Below are 21,676 nucleotides of genomic sequence, written 5' to 3' on the forward strand. Positions count from 1 at the left end.
GATTACCTGGGCTCCCTGTCATTGAACTTACCAAACATCATTGAACTGGTCTGTGTTCTTGTCTGAGTAACCAATTAGAATGTAAACTTCCTCCAGAGGAAAAAAAAAAAGTGTGTCTTTTAGTTTTATACTATAAGTGCCTATTAGGAATCGACAAAATAAGTATTTAATCAACATTTGAACAAACTAATGAGTGAAAATAATCTACTAACTGTCATGTGCCATCTTAGAATATTTAATTCTTTTTTTCAGTGTGGCCTCAGAGAAACTTAAGATTCATTTCAGAACATTTGAAATCAATCTTATGTATTTTAACAAACCATCTGTATTAAACAAGTATGACACTTGATTTGGCTTCCTTTGTAAGAGGTACAATCCTGCGTTATTGCCAGCTTCAGAATATCTTCAAAATGTCTACCAAAATGTAGGCCAACCACTGCAGTTTTAATGGAAATCAAACTCCCATGACATTTGAATTCCTGGAATTCCTGGCTAACTGTAGAAAAGGGGACCACGATAAGAACCACCTTGGCGAGGTGTCCCTGCATTGTCCCAAGTCCACATATACTTGCTCTGCCAGGTTTGGTCTGGCAGCTGATGATGTTTGTAACTTACTCATGTTTATGGTCAAAGCCACTGAAAAATAGGCAAATTCTACCTCTACTCTCAATAAGTGAAATTGAAAGCTGTAATACAGACTGTAATTTCTCTGATTGCTTTTTCAATTTGTTAGTGAACATCTCCTTTCTTCCGACATTGCTAAACCTGAATGATGTAAGTAAGCTACTTGGGGCTGTGTATCCTGGCTGTCTGGAGAAGGCCAATCTGTATGAGGTAGGAAACAGTGAGGGCAACAGAGCAAAATGGAACTAAGAGTTGGAGGGATAGAAAGCTGAGGGCATCTCTTGAACCTCTTCATCTAGCCATGCTAGTTTCACCTCCAGTATTACCAGTAATATGGGGTAATATATTCCCTTTTTGGCTTAAGTTAGTTCGGTTGGATTTCTATCACTGGTAATCAAAAACCGTAATACAAATAATTACTTTAGCCCCAATCGGAATCCTAAATGATTATTAACAGGGCATTGGTTAAAAATATTTTAAAGCATTCAAAGAATGGAATATTATCGAGCTATTGAAAGTGATATATACAGGTCTATATTTACAAATAAGAATTGAATGATATATTGATGAAAAGGGATTAAAAGAATTGGTTTGTTTCATAAATTAGCTATAAATCCCAAAAGGAGAGAGAAAGAGAGACAGAGAGAGACAGAGAGAGATAGAGATAGAGAGACAGACAGACAGACTGTACATTCAAGAGGGTAAACCCTGTGTCTGTGTGTATATATGTGTGTGTGTGGGTATTTGTATTGACCAAAGTCCAGGAGGAGATACCTCCAAATGTAAAAAGTGGTTATCTGTTGGTAATAGAATTTCGAATGTCTTAATTTAATGTTGCATTTTTATTTATCTATTTTTTAAATTGTTCTGTAAAAACATATCAATATAGTATTTTTTAAAACATCAGCATTCTTTGTTTCAATGTGTATTTTCCTCTTCTCTCATTTAGTTCTGTTTTAGTGCAGCAAGTTATTAAAGATATACAATAAGGAAGAAGAAGACATGAACATGTTCAATAATAAAATACTGTATTAATTAAGCATCTGTCATGTTCAAATTATTATACTTTCATAGAGTTGGTGGGAGAAGGAATAAAAGAGATACAAATGTCTGTAATCAATAAAATGCAAATGTCCTATTCTCAAAAAAATTAACAAAATCAACAGATATTTTCAATAGAGTTATGCGGGATAACATGCTAATTTGGGATTCTTAGTGTTTTATACAGCTTAATCATTTGGGAAATTTCAGGAGAGAGTCTCATGATACATTCTTGGGTTTCTGGGACCATCATTGAATTTCAAGTCTTCCAGTTCCCAATATTCATTTTTCCCATGGAAGTGAACAAGTATAGTAGCCAGGAGTAAACTCTCTTTCTTGAGTTCCTTCTCTGGGGTAGTAAACTAATAATTCACATGTGATATCTTGAAAGTTTACAAGAATTAACTCTTTATTCTTACCTATCTGAAAGTACTAAAAGGAGTAATACTATGGTCAGAGAAACCCACCCATCTGCCTCCCTGGAAGGAAAAGAATAAGTTATCAAGTGAATCATTAAAGTGCCACTGGGAGATGACTAGGAAAATGGGCCTCACTGCCATTTACCTTCCATCTGAACTAATGGTTTAAACTTCCTCTGTTGCTTTAAATCGCTGGTTTGGAGTCAGTAACTTTACCGAACATGTATGAGGTATTTATGTTGATATCTATAAAATATGCCTCTTGATGACATTTTCAGAAATTAAAAGATAACCAATTTATATGTTCTTCTTTGCCCCACAGCTGACTAACTTATTTCCCATCCTGACATTTTCAGAAAAATGAGGCACGATACCACTTTAGACTGTAATTATAAATTTCTTTAATCACAACTGGAAAACTTTGGGAAGAGATGTATTTGGGAAAAAGAGAAGAACTGCACATTTTATATTTGTGGTTTATCCCACTTTCCCTTAGTGGAACTAACTATATGAAAATAAGATCTTAACTTGTGCAGAGTTTGTGTTACAGTTTAGTTCTCATCTGAATCTACTGTGTTTATTAAGAGTTCATTGTTGAAATGCTAATGCAATAATGATATAAGGATATTTGGCACATCACTTGTATCACAGCCCACAGACCTCTAAACACTTTAGAAATGTTTGCAAAATAATTTTTATATTCCGGTAAATTATTTAATCTTCAGAGCTCACAGATGGAGAACAGGAGATTGGATTCCGGAGTAGAACACTGTATTCCTTCAGATTAAAGGGATGAGATAGGAGGGTGACTTAATTAGTGTGCCTACACTATGTGGCAGAGTCAGGAGCCCCAAAAATGCTGTTATCCAAATTTGTTAAATGACAGGTGGTCACGTCCTATACTCTAATAGTGCAGTGGTTCTGAGCATGGGCTTTGGGTCATGCCTCTTGGTTGACATTCTAGTTTTATCACTTCTAAGCTCTTGAACAAGTTTCTTTACTTCCTTAGCTTCACTTCCCTCAATTGTAAAATCAACGTCATTCATGGAAAATCAAAGCCATACCTACTTCATACAGTTGTGATGATTAAATAAAATAATGTACATAATTATCCCGGCACACATGTTAGGCCTCAAAGTTAGGTATTTTAGAGCATTATATTCCCCATTGGAATGTATTACCAAAGTCACAGCCTAAGTGGGAGAAGTTAGAGCACTAGGATCTCACTTTACATCTCTTCAAGAAAAATCTACTTCCAAGTGAGATAACTGTAAGCTCTTTCAAGAAAATAATCTTTAACACCTTTGTTCTAGCCACCAAATCTAAATAGGCCTTGTATCAAAGGTCACATAATATGCAGTTTAATGTCACACTTCATCCATTTCTTCAAGTATTCAATCAACAAGTGTGTATGGTGAACATTCCACACAAGGGATGGGTTTGGGTGTTGAGGATTCAAAGTCTGGATAGGATAGGCTATTCCTGCCCTGAAGCTGCTTACAGTCTGTGACACAGGAACTGGAGCAGGTGAGAGACCAGACAGAAAGGGTAAGAGGAAAAGTGTTTGGGAACACCAGAAACTTTGTGCCTGGAACTCGGTGGTCTTAGTTGCTTTGGAGGTTCCACATACTTATGTCTTTGGATTATAATACATTTTTTTATATGTCTCTTCACCCTGCTCTCTGTACCCTCAGGTGTCCCTTCTTTTCTTGGGGTTATGCCACATCTAAAATCTGAAGTGTGCTAAATTCCAGGTTCTTTCCTGTTCTCAGTTACAGCCCACCTGGAATCTTGGAAAGGAAAGATGGTGCTACTGCAATGGAAGGAATCACAAAATACTTGGTCCTACCCATCCTTTGGACTCCTCCAGGTGGGAACCAAAATCCAATGGGGAGGTAGGGAGGAAGTCACTAATTCTAGGCAGATAGGGGTATGGAGGAATGCTTGGCAAACAATCAGACTGCTAGAATATAGAGTGGGGAAGTAGGGAAAAACACAAGGTAAAGCTTACTAGTGATTTATTCGTAGGGGATTCTGTGACTCCACTCTAAGGTGGTATGCAAAAATGTGTATTTTTGTGAGGAGATCCTTTCAAAAAATACTCGTGCATTAATTAGGTACCAGCCACTGTTTTAGCAACTGGGAATACATCAATAAACCTAACTGCCAAAGTTCTCTGCCACCTCTGGAGCTAACACGCTAGAGGAAGATGACCACAGGATTACACTCCAAAAGGGTCTGATATAAAAAATGCTCAGGAATCAACATGCTGGACCTCTGGTCTTCAATGTTATGTACCAGCACCACTTAAGGGGAACCTTAAATGTCCTGAGGTTCTGGTGGGCTGGATGGTTGTTTGGGCTTGGGAAGCAACATTTTGAACTCCCACTCATTTTGATCCAGTCAAGTTTGAAATGTACTGATTGCTTCTGAGAAAAGAGGATGGAGATGAAGTTTCCCTCACTGAGAGCCAAGGGAAATTGGCTGCCTCCTTCTTTCACAAATACTACAAGGCAATGGGATTTTCGGTTCTGGATATCCCAAGAGAAAAGCATCAACATTTTTCTGTATTTTTATTAGCTTAGATAGCACTCTCCGAATAGTGCTTTAAAATATTTAAATGTATTCCTATATATTTTAAACTTTAGAAATGAGAGAAATTGTCATCATCATGTAACTTGATACATCAAATGATTTCCCAATTCTTTCTCCAAATACTAATATTAGTAATAACAGTATAAGTTTTCATTATACGCCACTTTACAAGTATTCTTTTTACAAGCTGAGCACTTTACAAGTATTCGCCCATGTCATAATCCCCGGAACCTTGTGCGGTACTGTTATACTCAACAGGGGAAGAACTAAGGCTCAGAAGGGTCACGGAGCTTGCTCAAAGTCACTCAGAAATTGGACCAGTGAGACCCTAAACCCAGAGGCCGCATCTCAAACCTGGGAGCTGCGGCATCCCATTCTTTCTGAATCCCTTCCGCTCACTTCCCTTACTTAACACTTAGAATCTCGCCTGTGACTAAAGATGAGCAAACAAGATATAAATCACTGACGAAGAAAAATTGCTTGGGAGACTACCGCACAGGCGGATTTCGGGAGTATTCGGGAGTATCCTTTCTGGTGCAGGGTCTTTCCGTTGGCAGCTCCGGGGCTCTTTCCTAAACCTAGACCGGACAGCTGCTCAGTCTACCCCCACCCCTGGGCGGCGCCAGAGGCGGCACCGACCTTCGGGCTGCGAATTGCGAGAGGTGCCTGCCGCACCCACACCCTCACGGGCGCCAAGATGCGGGTGCAGATCCCAGACGCTAGGGTGATCCTTATCTCCTGGCCCCCGGGTAGGGCCGCAGGCTTCCCGGCTCAACCAGGAATGCGAGTCCGGGATAGATGACTGACTCCAGAAGTCTTTGCTGGAAGGGCAGTTAAAAAGCCCTTTTAGGTTGAAGATCCGAAACTCCTCTAACCTTATTGATTTCTTTCTAATGGTTTCTCGGCTATAGTTTTCTCTTTGTACTAAAAAGTTGGCCCCAAAGTTCCAGGGTGTGGGTATGCGTGCATGTGGGGGGAGCGTGTGACACTCGCGGGGATCCCAGTTGGGAGGCCTAGGGGACCCTCACCAACTGCCTACTCAGGGTCCCAGAGACGCAGGCAAGCCTCGCTCCAGCACCCAAATCCACAGAGGCAGTGCAGTTGCAGGCGGCGGACAAGCTGGGCTAGGTGACCCACAGCATGGCCAGCCACTGGTTGAGGTCGATTAGGAGGCTTAGGCCGGCGTAAGTGCGTGAGTGTGCGTGAGTGTGAGGCGAGGGCGAATGTGAGTCTCCCCAACCCCCCACCAGTTTGAAATGGTTTTAAAATGCTAGATTGCCCATGTTTCAAAAGTTGCACACAGTTGGAGTAAAACACGTGAGCGTCCTCTTAGTTTCAAGGGATTTGCTGCGTCCAGGGCATTGAAAGAAAAGAAGTAATAAGAGGGGCATACAAGAGGTGGTAACTTGCCTTCTCCCGGGAGGTCGGTTTTAGGACCCAACGGGAAGCACATTGGAATCTCTCCCTTCGGGGAGGAGAGGTGGGGCGGGCCGGCCGGCAGGCGACCACGGGGCGCATGCGCGCGCGTTTTCTCTCGCCGGCCGCTGCGCTTGGCCGCGCGGAATAGAATGAACTGTAACAAAACAAGCAGAGCCTTTGTATCTGCTTAAAGGGGCCGCAGGCATTTCCCTCCTGTTTCCCCCACCCCCGCTCCGCTACAGCGTCTCCAGGGCTCCCAGCAACTGTCTGGAAGGGCTTCCCTCACTCTCAGGAACAACCCGCCAGCGAGGAAAGGCGAACCAGGCGGGAGGTAAAGAGGAGATTCCGCATCTCTAAGAGGCAAGGAAGGAAGGAAGGAAGGAAAAAAATAACCCAAGCGGTACAGATTGGACTCTGGTCTGGGAGAGCACGGTCGGGCGCCGGAACGGGGACCAAGAAGCACCGGAATGCAAACAAAGCTCGCGGGCGCCTGTGCAGGGCTCGCGGGGAAGCCCAGAAAGTTTGTTTTATGATGGCTTGAGTGCGCGAGTGTGTTCAGGGGAGCGAGGCTGCCAAGTTTCTCTCTCCCGTTGCGTTATTTGGGGGGAGATGTCTCTCCCATGAACGAGCGGGGATTGGGGGCTCGTGCTGTGGGGGGCACCTGTCTCTCATTTTATTATTTTTTGGGGGGCAGGAGAGGTGTAACTCGTCATGTCGAAAGTGATCCAGAAGAAGAACCACTGGACTAGCAAGGTTCACGAATGCACCGTGAAGCGGGGACCTCAGGGCGAGCTGGGGGTGACGGTGCTAGGGGGCGCGGAGAACGGGGAGTTTCCGTATGTCGGAGCGGTGGCTGCGTTGGAGGCGACGGGGCTTCCCGGCGGCGGCGAGGGCCCTAGGCTGGGCGAGGGGGAGCTGCTTCTGGAGGTGCAGGGGATCCGGGTGTCCGGCTTGCCCCGCTATGACGTGCTGGGAGTCATCGACAGCTGCAAGGAGGCCGTCACCTTCAAAGCCGTCAGACAAGGTAAGACGGGACGCGCCTCTGAGAGGTACTGAGAAAAGGGGATCGGCCTGCGGATTGACCGCTATCCTCCTTCTCCTCCTCCTCGCATCTCCCAAATCTGGATTTCCCGCTTTCCTCCTGCGAGCGCAGTTTACAGGGGAAATTGAGGCCGTGCGCCCTGGTGGTGAAATACACAAAGTTGTAGAGAGATTGCGGGTTGTTTGCCCACCTGCGTTAGAAAGAGGGGTTTGGATTTGCGTTGGGAAACGGGGAGACTTTTTGCAGGCCTGGTTTGCCAACCTGTTATTTCAGCCGCCAAGTACAGCGCAGCTTCGCCTGCGTCTGGAGTAGAGTGGGGCAGCCGAGGCTGGGGCAAAGTGGAGGCTCTCCTGGCTCCTTGGAGGAGTGATGCAGCAGGGCGGCGCTGCGTTCTTTTGCCACTTGTCTGTTTCCAGACCTAGAGAACGGGTATGAACTAGGAGAGGGTTTGTGGTTATTGGATCTCCTCCGTCAGAAAATCGCTGTTACCACTCAACCCTCCAGGTGGGTCGGGGCGCCGGAGGAACCTCTTAAGCCGGCCGCCTGAAAATCCTGTATTCATCCCACAGCTGGATGACGCATGTCTACACCGTGCGGCTCAGCACCAGGCTTGGCGGGGGCTGGGGGGAGGGAGAGGAGGGGTATTTCTCTCTCAGCGCGAATCAAGCCCAAGTGTATGCTGCCACCAGCATCACCACCATCACCATCACTAACATTATTGGTGATGGTAATGATAGCTACTCTTCATTCTTAGCTTACTACGTGCCAGACTCTGCGTAAAATGCTTCCCGTGCACTATCTTGTTCTGAGTCACAACAATTCTGAGGAGTGAGTTGTTCTTATAAACCCCATGTTGCAGATAAGAAAACTGGGACTGACATTGGTTAAGTTAGTTGCCCCAGGTCACACAGATATCAAAATGAGGGGTTGAGCCCTTGCTACGGAGCCTTAAGCACTGAGGAGGAAGAAATGGGGGCCTGACCCTTGTGAACTCCTGAGGAGGGGGTGGAAGCAAATTCTCAGAAGCCTGTAGAGGAGTGATGACCTCTTTGATGGTTGTTAGTGGTGGGGAGTCTCTTACATCTCAACTGGTGCAAGCAAGGGGTTGTCCTGTCAGTCCAACAGAAAAGGACTCCATTTCCTTAAAGAGATCCCTTGTATTACCAAGTGCCTTGACACACTTTCTCTCCCATAAAAGCACTAGAAGAGGTGGCAGAGTTGAGTGTGGTGAAAAGTTCCCATGTGTGCATGCTGTTCTGGAAGGGCAACAGCAGCTGGAGGAATGTGTCAAAGGAAAAAAGGGCTGGGTTGGGTTAGGCTGGTCCTCTCTTAGAAACAGGCCTGTTGCAGATGAAACAGAGGAGGGGGCCAGGGGAAATAGAAGGGCTTTTTAGTTTTGGGAACTGAGGGGTGGACACTTAGTTATGGAAAGCTTCTTCCATTTATGTCCACATCTTCCATTTGGACCCCTCCTCCAGGAAGCCTTCTAGCATCCAGCCAGATAGAACCAATCCGTTCTTCTCTGGAATCCCCTAAATGTGTACCTTGTGGATTTTTACTTATCCTAAACTGTGAATTAGGTATCTCCCCTCATTTCCATATAAGGTGGTAAGCTTACTAAAGGGAGAGACTGTGTTTCCTTCATTAAACATCTCCCTGGGCTTTACTTGAGGGCCAATACAGAGCCAGACCTGAGAATGTGTCCTCATCTCTAAACTAGCTTTCTTGAGGGTATTACATAAGCTAATAAGTGGAAAGTATGTGGAACAGTGCCTGACTCTCAGTAGTAACTGCTCAATAAAGATGAGCAATTATCGTTATATTTAAATCGAATGTAAGCAGTTATTTATTTCTAAGCCTAGCTTTTAGTGTCAGGAACATGTATTTATAAATTTAATGCCAATACCTAGATTATCGGGACTTGATAAAACTGTAGAGAAAATACTGTGTCAAAGCATTTGATGGGAGTAGCTCCAGGTGTCATTTCAGGGGCATTTTGGAGAAAGGGATGGAGGAAGGACAGCCAAGGGTACCATCTACTGGTGTCTAATGGGTCCTGTGTGGGAGCTTTTTCAGTGTGCAAGATGCTGCATGTGGTTGAACCTCTTCCTCCTAACCAGTTTTCAAAGATCCTGGAGGTGTTGTCCCAGGGCTGCCTCATCATGGACTTTAGGTAGAGTTGGTCAAATAATCAAGCAGGGGTGTGTGTGTGTATAAATCTACTTGTTCTCCTTGTAGTGGGATAGAATAAAGATGTGGATGGGGACACTAGAATGGCCTGGAATCTACTACACAGTGAAAGCTACTATTTCATATGATAATTACATGGGCACAGTTAGCTCTTCTAATGTCTTCATTATAGAAAGACGGCATAGAAAGCATTTCACTCGTCTTCTGTTCCCTATTTATATCAAGAATATGATTTAAATTATATGACCGAATGGCTCTTATTGTGTCTTCATTACGATGTCTTAATCATATTTGATAGGCTCATACTTGGTACATGGTAAAGGAAAATGTTACTTTTGTGTTGTTTGTACCCTAAACTAGCCACTCCCAGGAACATGGGTCACTCTAGGTGCTGTCTGTATGAAAATGTCACGATTTTCTTGTGGGAGAAAATTCTGCTGTTTCTATTTCACTGCGACTCTCTGGAAAGATGCACAGACCAAAATAGTCTGTAGCAAATGGTATTATATGAGGCAGGGCTGGATTTTGAAGGAATCAAGGTAAATGGATCTATCAGGTTGGAGTTAGTTCATTTTATCACCAAGTACCTAACAAAATTTACATATACATATGTATGCTATATAAAATGTGTTATTTTCTATATTTAATAAAGCATATATGTATACTTTATAAGTATATATTTATCTATAGTAAAATGTACAGATCTTAAGGATATAGTTTGATGAGTTTTGACCAGTGCATATGCTTCTATTATATTCACCCAAATCAAGATATAGAACATTTCCATCACCTCAGAAATTTCCCTCCTATCCCTTTCTAGTCATTTCCCCCCATCTCTTCCAGAGGCAAAGGCTATTTGGTTTCTTTCCACATGGATTAGTTTTGTCTATTATTGAAATTCATATGGATAAAATAGTACTGTATGTATTTCTTTGTGTCTGGCTTTTTTATTCAAAATATTTTGAAGATTTTGTATTGTGTGTTCTCTTTTATTGTTGAGTAGTATTCCATTGTATACATATACCAGTTTTTTTATATTTTTGTTCGTCAGTGGACATTTGGACTTTATAATTTATTGGCTATTGAATAATAGGTATATGAATAGCTATATGAACAAAGATGCTCCAAATATACCAAATCGCTCCACATCTTTGCCAATCTTAGATCTTGTCTTTTGAATTTTAGCTATTCTAGTGTATGTGAAAAAAGAAAAGAGTTCTTAAGGAAACTTTGCTATAGGAAGTAGTTAGTATTTATTAAGCACTTGCTTTAGAATGTGCCAGGCCTTGGCTAAGCTAGTACTTTGTGGACATTTCATTCTTTTTTTCCTCATACTGGGACTCAGATATTGGAAATTGAGGTCTGGAGAGTTTGGGTGGCTTTTCCAAGGGTCATACACATGGTAGAAGTAGACCTGGAACTCAGTTGTGTATTGGACTCTAAAACCCATACTAATTCTTGGGTCAGTGGGTCTCAAAGTAAGGTCCCCAGATCAGTGGCATTAATATTGCCTGGGAACTGGTTAGATATGCAAATTCCCAGGCTTCCCCTTACCCACTACTGATTCTGAAACTCATAGTGATGGAGCCTGTGGGGTGCTTTTAACATGTCCTCAGATGATGCTGGTGCATGCTTAATTTTGAGAACCACTGTTCTAGGGTGTTGATTGACCTTGAGAATGTTGCATCAGATGAGGCAGGTGACCTGGGTTCCAGGTTTGCCAGCTAACATTGTCATCTCCGGCAAGTCATCCTCTTTGTGCCCCTTCAGGTCTTTTGCACTCAAAATGCAGCAATTCCATGAATAATGCAGACTCCAGAAGTTTAAAAGGGTGTGATTGTAGTTTCCCAAACTGGTAATATTATAGGTCATGCTTACATATTTTTGTAGGTGAATTTTGTGGTTTTGCAAATTACTTAGGAACCAAAACTGTCCCTCCACTTTTTTTTTTTTTTTTTTGAGATGGAATGGAGACAATAAATAAGACACAATATAAAAACCACAATACCACTACCAGGCCTTTCCCTCACAGTAATGAGGGAATTATGACCACATACAATTGAATATAGATCTTTGTGCCCTTCTTTGTTTTATTTTGATCTTATGTGTTTATTTTGACCCATTGGAATATGTTACAACAGTTCTGTAACAAAATAATTCTGTTCTTATTTTAAAATAGTGCCTGGCTTTTCTTGGTTTCCCACAAATTCTGTTTCAGGGTCTCTGGGCTTGCTTTTTCTTTCCCCCTGCATGGTCACAAGATTGACTCCTCTCTTCAGTATCTCTTGGAAGAGAACTTCATTGAGCTCTTCATCTGGTGGTGTGTTGCTAAATGCTTAACAACCAATTCTGGTAAAGGGGTGACCCCGATTTATAGTATAGCTAGAGTAGGGAAGAGTTGCATATAATCAGTTCTCCAGAGCCAGCATGAGCTGGCCCCAGCACTCCACCGACCCTATTTAAGATAGCTCGGTGAGCCATGTGCCATCCCCTCATCCTGTTTTGTGTCTTCATAGTCTTGTTACAATTTCACATTATCTTATGTTTCTTCTTTATCGTTTGTCCCTCCTTCCACTAGAATGTAAGGTCCATGAAAACAAGCAGCTTTACCCACTTGTTCACCCATCTGTTTCCCAGTGCCTAAAATAGCACCTGGCAGATCATAGGTGCTCACTAAAGTTTGTTGGATGCGTGAATGAATTTTCCCAGTGTTGCTTCTTACTCAGGTGATAAGTTCAGACTAGACCATCTTCACCATCTTTCCCCCTTTTCTCCCTATTCATCTTTTATTTCTTCTCATTTAGATCATAATATGTTCATTTTCTCATCACTAGATCTTTAATTCAGCTGGTTTCCTGTGTCTAATAATTTATACTGAGCTCTAAATGAATGGATGAATGAATGAATGGCCAAAAAAGCTTTATGAATTATGTTTAAGTATTTCTGCCTGTTGACTCTAACTGGAGTTTAAGAAATAAAATTTTAAATGTTCAGCAGGCAGGATAATAAGGAATTTATCTGTTTTCTGTTGATGAATGATTTGCTGTATGTTAAGATCCATAAGAATGACACTTTACTTCTGTTTTCTCTGTGTACAGTTTTTCCAGCAAATAAGATCTTTGCCACGGAAGTCTGATTTTTGTCCTTTCTTGCTCTTAAATTGTGTGTGTGTTCTTTTTTTTGTGTGTGTATATATATATATGCATACACACACACACACACACAAACTTAAACTTTCAAAAAATTAATCCGTTTTTGTTCTTGGTGCCAAAAGACCACTCTCTGAAGGGTATTTTTACGTTATACTATGGAACATTCCACAGTTTTTACAAAAAATAATGCAAGGACAGGTAACCTAACTGTGCATTGTTCCCAGTGGTCACCCTTTGCCAATGGCTGAGCTATTTAAAAATAGATTAACTTGACCTTATGATGCAATGGCATACAGTTGGCTCACTGCATTTGTTGGCATTCATTCTCCGACTAGTTTTGGATGGCAGAATTGATGATATCCACCAAGGGGAATTAAGTGGTTTATAAGCGAAAACATTCTGACATCTCCTTACCACAAGGGTTTACGTGAAGGATGTTGCTTTATAAACGATGGTTATTTAATGCAAAACACCAGTATCTGATGTTAGTGGTCTCTTCCTTGAGTTTGTATATGTGTGTAACAGGATATACTGATTTTGTATACACTGAGAATAAAAGCTGTCAAATTCGTTAAGGGCTGACATTCACATCCTAAAAGAGTAGGTTACTGCGTTCCTGTCTGTCTTTATGCAGCTCATATGTGAGATCTATAACCTTGAAAAACTCCTAGTAAACACTGGAGCTTTGCTATACTGCATCCCTATGGATGTCGGCATCTATGTACTATTTCTTGCGAATTTGTTTTGATATTTCCATAGCTGAACCCCCATGGACATCAAGGACATGCCTTTATCATCTTGACTTCTGCTTTATAGTAAAGTGTCCTAGGGAGGGTCCAGTGTCTTCTGCATGTCAACTTTTCTGAAAGCATGTAGCAAAATTAGAAAATGTAACTTGAACAATGTCTTCATGATTAAATAATAATCTCTTTTTATAGCTAAGTAGTTAAATAATGAAATAATCTATTATAATCATTTCTATAGTTCCTGTCTGAGAGTGAAAGCCAAAGTCTTTACAGTAACTCCCAGGGCCCCCCATAGTCTGACCCATGACATTCCTTCTCTCTCCGTCCATGGCCTGCTGGTCTCTACCTAGACATTGAGGAGGCTTGCTTTCTCATGAGCTTCAGGTCTTTCCTAAATGTCACCTTCTCAGTGACACCTCCTCTGACCCCATAACTCCACTGCAGCTTGTCATTCCCAACCCCCTTCTCTGCTTCATTTTATTCTATAGTATGTAAATAATTTCAAAATAAGTGCCTTGTTTTGTCTCTCTCTTGTAGGATATAAACTCTGAGAAGGCAGGGATGTAGTTGATCCTGGTCTCTGCTGCCCCACCCCCGCCCCGTACAGAGAATAGTGCCTGGTGCATAGTAGTTGCTCAAATATTTCTTGAACTGTCAAATTTGGAATTAGAATAAATCTCTCCCAAGTTCAGTTGTCTCTAAAAATTCTGATATTTGAAAGTATGACAATTTATGATGGATTGTGTTAAATTTGATAAGGGTTTAATGTTTGTAGTCTCTGACTGGGGCTAAGAAGAACTTAGCTGATTAATGTAGGAATATTCTTGAAGACAACGAGCGTTGCTGGCCTGCTTCAGTTGGTCTTCATATTACGGATTTCAAGCAGCACTGTGCTGAGTGTGTCAGGGAAACCTGCAAACCCTCTCAGCCTCAGATGGACTGTGAGAGGTTCTTCCAGGCACCGTCAGCTGTGTGTAGACTTTTTCTTTTACCATCTCCAGTGTCGTGGGAATGAGTTATGTAAGAGAATTACATTCTCACGGCTAAGGTGTCAGCCCCACCACTACTGCCAACGGAGGCCTTTGGTGTGCCTTTAATGAGATGCAGTTATGTTTTCCACAATAAGGCTTGTCTTTCAGCCCATTATGAGACAAGATTCGAAGCTCTTTTTATGGACAATGACATGATGGTGCAATTAAAAGGCAATTATGCCCTGATTATAAGCCATGTTTCAAAATTATTGCAATATAGAGAGTTAATAGGACTGCAGTACTGCTTGTGAGATAATTCATAAATATCAATTTCTTGATGTGTTGTAGATTCACAGGTTTTGGACTCAGGCTGGCACAGGTTAGAAGGCAGGCTTTTCCACTTATTAACTGGGTGACCTAGGGCAAGAGACTTCACCTCTTTGCTCCAGGATTTCTCCCTCTGAAGATGGGGATAATAATGATACCTACTTTCTAGAGCTGGTGGAGGAACAAAATGAGATTTAAGTAAACCACATGGCTCAGGTCCTGGCACATAGTGAGTGCTCAATAAATGTTGGCTTCTGTTATTTTTTGAATGTTCCCTATTTGAAAACATTTTGTGGAGATGAATCTCTTGAGAGATGGAGATTGTGGTACACAGTTCCCTGGAGAGCTTTTCAAGTCTAGAAAAAAACCCTTCATTTTTCTGCATGATTCAGATGCTGCTTTTTTAAAAGGCTGGGACTGGATTCGTTCAGACAAGTAATCCTCTAGAAGGAATCCTCTCGACCTCATCCTGTGTAGGTGGAGGTCTGAGTTGTCTGAACTTCTTCCACATTGTCACTGGTGACAATTAATTCTAATGATTGTTGTCAGGCCCCAGGCTGCAGTAAGGCATAGAGGAAGGACAAGTCTTCTCTCAATTTGCTGGAGGCCCTGGGCAGGCCAGACCAACAGTATAATCCTTGAGAACTTGACACTGAGGTCTTCTGACCTTCCCAACACCATACCTGGGCTCCCAAATCAGGAATGGCTTAGGAGAGGGACAGTGGAGCTTGGTGTTACAAGAGTTTGGAGTCAGACTGGTTGGATTCGAATCCAGGCTCTGCCACTTCTCAGCTGAGTGACCACAGACACATTAACCTTCTAGAACTTCAGTTCTCTCAGTTGAACACTAGAATAATACCTACCTCATAGGATAGTTATGAGGATTAAATGAGAAAATGTATGCAAAACACTTAGTCCTTTGCTTGGCACCTAAGTAGTGCTTGCTGAAATACTTATATAATAGCAGCTGTGATAATTTTCTGTTGAGAGATGGAAACCCATCAATGGGTTCCTCTAAACCAGTGATTCTCACCCTGGGAGATTTTGCCCCCGCTCCCCTGGGACATTTGGCAATGTCTGGAGACATTTTTGTTGTTATGTGTGAGGATGGGGAGTGATACTGACATTTAGGGAGTAGAGGCCAAGGATGCTGCTAAACATCTTGCAATGCAAAATACAACCCTACGACAGAACCCTTAGCCCCAAATGACAATCAGGCCGAGATTGAAAAACCTGCTCTGAGGTATAACTTCATGGTTGAGACTGGGAATCTGAATTAGGAGTGGTAAACTCATAATCATAACTATTATTTATGGATCTTCTGACATGTCACTGAGACCAGATTAGGGTTTTGCCTGGGTAGATGATGTCATTCTCATTTTAGCCATGAGAAAATTAGCTGGAGAGGTCAGGTAATTTATCCTGGCTCTCAGGCATCTGACATAGGTGAGGTTCAAGCTCAGAGCTATTTGGTTCCAGAGTTCTTATCCAAGGCCTTACATTGGCTCTGGATTAGAGGAGTGGGAGAAGGAGAAGCTGAGGAAGTTCTGGGATAGGAGCACAGTCTGTAAGGAAGAAGTATTTGGTGCTTCTGGATTGGTTGTGGGCTGTAGTCTGGAAAGTTCACGCATAAGCAAGACGTGGTAGCATCTGGTGGACGGCTATTCCTTTTAGAAAAGAACTGAAATAGCTGCCTGGAAGTTGATTCAAAGTTTTAACACATATTCAAGACCAGGAGCAGTCTTGTGTTGGTTTCTGCCAATAGCTGTTAACTGATTAACTTTCCTTGTCTCTTCTTCCCACCTTCTGGTCTACTGTCATTTAACTTAGGGCATGTCAATTTTTCTCTTGTCAGTTTCACTAGAACTGTGTTGACTCCATAGCTGAGAGGTGTGTGTCCTTTTACTGTGGGGGTCAGTGGGAATGCTTCTTTTTTAGGTTGTACCATTGCTGCCTGAGATAGCACAGACGTGCCTGGTGGCCTCACCAAAGATACTCCTGGAAATAAAAAAAAATGGATTCCCAAAGTATTTATTGGTTAGAAGACAGAGCATGCTGCTACGTATTTTCAAGCAATTCTGCTTATTTGCCTTCTTCTGTTTTCCCCTGATCTCCCTCAGCAACACCGTCTATTCCTTTCTCTCTGTGCTCTCTTTTTTTTCCCCTATGCACATCATGATTTCAAGAGTCACAATAGTGTTTTGTATTGTAGATTTGCCAGTATTCTGTACCGGATTATGCATTTCTTGAATTCTTGAAGGCAGCATCCCTGCTTTTGAGATCTTTGTAATCTCTGCCCTCTGTAGGTGCCCAACGAATATCTGTTGAATTGAATTCTTTGGAGGATAACAAGTAGGCATAACTTTTAAATAAATAAAAAATTCTTGCCTAAGATCTTGTTGGCTAGAAAATCCATGGTTTATTTTTAAGGCATATTAAATATACCTAACCATATGTCTGACTTTCCTGTGATGATTTAAGATGGTTGTCTGCCAGTTGTTGTAGCATTTTGAACTGTAGAGAAAATATTGAATTAATTGCGTTGAAGGTCGTGGAGGGTCTTTATTCTGACCAGATGTGTGCAGTGATTGAACCTATTGCTCATGTAATGTGGCCATGGAAAGCATCACTTTGGTTTGATTTAGTCAGTATTTTACCACCTGGATTCTTGGCCAGGCGTTAGAATTTACATCTGATAGGGAGAGCATACTCATATCCTCCTCCAGCTATCAGCCTGTTTAAGTCTGTGTGACTTGGTTAAAAATTCAAAACTCAAGATCGAGTTGTTAAAAAAAGAAATTTCTTTGGTATTGGAGCGTGTGGGTTTTTTATTTTTATTTTTTTAAAGAAAGCATAGGCATCTAGATTTTGGGTTCTGATCTTTGAAAAACGCAGAGTATTGTGACCTTGTATGGCTGTCAGTCACTATCCATGGTTGGTTTGTGCTTCCACAGCTAACATTTTTTTCTGGTGAAATTTAAGTTTTCCTTCTTCATTTAAACAATGTGTACAATACAGAAAGATGTGAAATTGAAAGAAAAATGTATCCACATTGCTCAACCACCTCAGAGAAATACACGTAATAATACTTTTTATTTAGACATTTATATGTATATAGATATATAAAACACAAACATATATATAGTTTTTTTTTTTTGATGGACTTTTGGGAGGGTCTTTTTCTCATGAAAATTAGATCATGCAGTACATGCTCTTTTAGTGAGATTTTTCTTTGTGCCTAATAATATATCATGGACAGTTTTTCTATACTATGTATTTATCTACTTTATTATTTCAGTGGCTATGGAAACAATTTTTGGTTGTATTATATTAAACCATGCCTTTGAGGGTGAACATTTAGGTCGTTTTCAGTTCTCTATTTTATACAACACATTGATGAATATCCTTATGCATATATTTTAGTAAACTTCTTCAGGTAGATGTCTAGAACTTTTGGCTCATATAAAAATTATTTTTTGTAAGACTTAATACGTATGATTATGGTGCTCTCCAGAGAGCACATCAGCTTGTATCCCTGTAGCCTGTGAGAACTTTGTATTTCTCCACTCACCTCAGTTATAACAGTTATAACTTAGCCCTGAAATTGTTTATTTAGAATAGTCATTGCAAACTCAGATACTGAGCAGGTATTTTAAAAGACGTTAAGGAGTGGTGAGGACTGGAGTATACTGGAAGGCCCTGTCTTATTCAGAGGGAGCACTCAGCTTTAGCTTATTGCTGTCATGTGGGAACATTGGCCAGTGTTGCCAGATTTTTCAAGTTTTCAAGAGAATCCAGAAGCTTGAATTTGTTAAAAAAGTGAACTTTGCCAACTTAAAAATGTTGGTTCAAAGTTCTTTCAAAAGCATGGATCAACCAAACAAAACACATCTGGGAGCCATATTTGGTCCTCAGGCAACAAGTTTGCAACCTCTCATTTATGTATTTGTCTCTCACACTTGACGTCTCTCACACGTCATCTCTTCAAGAGCAGTGATCACATTTCTTATTCTTGTCTGTATGTATTCTCAGGGCCCAGGATAGCGACCATCTTGCAGAAAGAGTAAATAAATGTGTATCATTGTGAATAATAAGTTTCAGAAGTGGTCTAGTTTGTCACTGTAGTCCATATAGGTTTATTTGGGGCCCACTTGGTGACAGCTCTTCCATTCTCATTGTCTATTTTGACAGCAGATCATAATTCCGAGAATATTTTGTCTCATGGTCCTGGTCTGCTGACTCTTGGAACTGGGTGTAAAATGGCATCTTGATATTTATATAAATATAATATTTATATAAATATGTACTGGAAATATTATTATCTATATTCTTTGCTCTGAGTTGATTTTACTATATAATATATGGCCTTACAAATAAAAGAATGAATGAATTTTATGTTTATCTCTTAGGTTTTAAACATAGCAGGGAAATTCCTAATAACATGACTTGTTTGGACATTCTGCAGGTTAGTCAGGACGCTAACCTTTACTCCAAGAATGGATGCTTTCAGAAGACGATTAACCTCTAAGACCAGTGGGCATCTGTTTTTCAGAGACAGCGTTATATGATAGAGTTTTGTTTTTTGAAAACCAGTGCAGCCCTTTTTATTTTCCTAGCTGTGTAATAGATTGTTCTGCATTGCATAATTCATGGTAGGCTCTGGATTTGCAGCATTAGGATGAGGAAAAGGATTCAGATAATTCAGATTAGAAGTTAAGTCAATGCAGTTTTTCTTTCAAGGAGCCAAGCAAAGAAGAACCTCTACTAAATGAGAACTATACAATTGGCAGCAAAAGCCCAACATGGAATTCAGATTTTGCTAGGTTTGGATTTGGATTATTTCTGTTCTCTCCTTCCCTTGTATCCTTCCCTCTGTTCATATCCATATGAGAATAAGAACATTATGATAGGCTGTCTAGGAACTCAGATTATAGGTAGGATATTGTATATGTAATTTAGGACTTTAGGTGTGAGACAAACTAAAGACAGTTTTCAAGTTTAGACTACCATAGCTTTGATCCACTTCTTTCATTATGGTAATCACTTTTGAGGCACCCACAATCCCCCCAGGTTGTCATGAAATTTGGCTTCCGTTTGATACTTTAAAATGCTTAAGGATAGGATGTAACAGGAAAAGCTTATATTCTATGTTGTTTTAGGATAGGCTATGCTTGATAAAATTCCTGAGCTTCGGTCTTTGGTAAAGAGAAGAAGCTAGTCATAGTGAATCATGCCACAGTGCAAAGCCACGGATAAGCACCTCCACAGTGTATATGAAAACTCTTTAGAAAGCCCAGTGTTCTCTTAATATTGATATTTATCAATATTAGAAGAGAAAAGTCAGAGAGACAGGATGCCCAGGAAGGAAAAAATTCATGTAGCTATTGTCTATTTTTGTCTAAGTCTGTGGGAAAATACTGCCATAAGGAAGAAAGGGCCAGGCTTTCATAAGCAATGTGAATCTGTTTCTCGGGTTCAGTTTAGCTAAAAATGTAAGCTCAAGCTATTCTATGTGAAATAATTATCTCAAAGGAAGATGATTGTGAGAAGAAGACATTAATGGGAATATGATAGCTAGTTAGTATTGGAGTCTTTTTTGGTGGAAGGAGCCTATCCATGGGGTTTAATAAAACACTGTGAGTCATCCCGTTGCCTGAATCCTGAGGGAAAAGAGATATTCTGAAAAGACTGTGGGGGGATCTTCGTGGCCCTGTGCACCTGTTACCAGGCACTTATATTCACCTCATGGCTGCTAACAGATTGCAGGCAGAGTTGCTTGGAGAAAATGATCAGCTTCAGAAACACTGGCCCACAGATTGGGTTTACCAGAATGGAAAGTGCATCAGAATTACCTGGGAGAATTTTTAAGCTGTGGGCATCTGGGGTGACTTCATTAGTGTTTCTGACTCATGTCTCTCTGCCACGTGCATCCTGATGCCCCAACTCCAAAGAATGCTCTACAAATAGCCACTGATTCAGAATCATCCATGGTTTTTATTAAGTATGGGGATCACTAGGCCTTAGCCCAGACCTATGGAATTAGAATCCCGAGCAGTAGGCCCTCTGAATCCACAGTGATTAAAAAAGGCCTGGCTGATTGTGGGAAGTCCTGTTTGAGGCTCCAGTCTCTAAAATACTGGCTTTTTCAATTCCAGTTACCTAATAACTGATGGTAATAGACCCCACTCTCTACTCACATGAACACTGATTGAGGGAGGGAGTCAAGAATAGAAAGACTAATTGATTTGAGCTACTAATTCTAGGGTGGTAAATCCTGGGTGTGTGCATATGTGTATGTGGAAGGTCAGTTTCTTGCTTTAGGATCCTAGCATTAGTCTGATAATTTAGAGGGACCTCTTCCTCAGCACATTTGCCTTTTTAAAATAGAAAAGGAACTGGAGGAAAGATAGCACTACCCAATAGAGCATTCTGCAATGTTGGAAATGTTCTTTATCTATGCTGTTCAATATTTTAGCCATTAGCTGCATGTGGACATTATGTGCTTGTAATGTGACTAGTGTGGCCACATTTCACTGGCCATACCGTGAAAATAAAATTTTCATTTTATTTACATATAATGAACTTGAATTGAACTCTAGCCACATGTGGCTCGTGTCTACCACATTGAACATTACAGGAGACAATGCTATTACAAAAAGTGAGGATAGTGACAATTCTTTGGTGTTATACTTACTTACCTGCTTTATGAAGAAGAAACTGGAGTGACACTTTGGGTTGATACTTGTTAAATGTAAAAGCTTAGGTAGGTGGTTTCTAAGTGTCCTTTTACTTTTTTTTTTTATCAATGTGTTCATTGACAACAGTTTTCTTAAAGAAGCTCAGTTATGGCAGTGTGCTGATTCTCCCGAATGAAGCAGTTCTTATGGAATAGATATATTCCATGAGGCTAAGGAAGATGTTTTTTTTCCTGTGGACTGCTGTGTATCCAGCACCTGATATAATGGATAGTTGAATAAATGGTTTCAATTTGAGTATTTTGTACAGAGAGGGAGACTATGAGTTACGTTGGGGTCATATAAACCATTTTTTTTTACCTTGATGCTTTTGGTTACAAGTAATAAAAAACAACTCAAATGGGTTAAAAAAAAAAGAGAGATTAGCTGACACATGCAACTAAGAATTTCAGAAG

At 41.0% G+C, this 21,676-nt stretch overlaps 1 protein-coding gene across 15 annotated transcripts in view; it reads left to right on the forward strand.

The window, feature by feature from the left end:
• The first annotated feature begins 6,200 nt into the window (after positions 1-6,200).
• MAGI1 (membrane associated guanylate kinase, WW and PDZ domain containing 1) overlaps positions 6,201-21,676 on the forward strand; it is a 542,794-nt gene continuing 527,318 nt past the window's right edge. For 7 of the 15 annotated variants that reach the window (XM_016150200.2, XM_016150202.2, XM_016150208.2 and 4 more), the window contains exon 1: positions 6,202-7,122. In XM_016150200.2, coding sequence (XP_016005686.2) covers positions 6,810-7,122 — 313 coding nt within the window. In that variant the 5' untranslated portion in view covers positions 6,202-6,809. Of the gene's footprint in view, positions 7,123-21,676 lie in introns of all 15 variants that reach the window. The other 8 variants (XM_016150203.2, XM_016150209.2, XM_016150205.2 and 5 more) reach the window with 2 other exon arrangements.

This window comes from Rousettus aegyptiacus, unplaced genomic scaffold (genome assembly GCF_014176215.1).
Source record: "Rousettus aegyptiacus isolate mRouAeg1 unplaced genomic scaffold, mRouAeg1.p scaffold_m13_p_4, whole genome shotgun sequence".
NCBI lineage: Eukaryota > Metazoa > Chordata > Mammalia > Chiroptera > Pteropodidae > Rousettus > Rousettus aegyptiacus.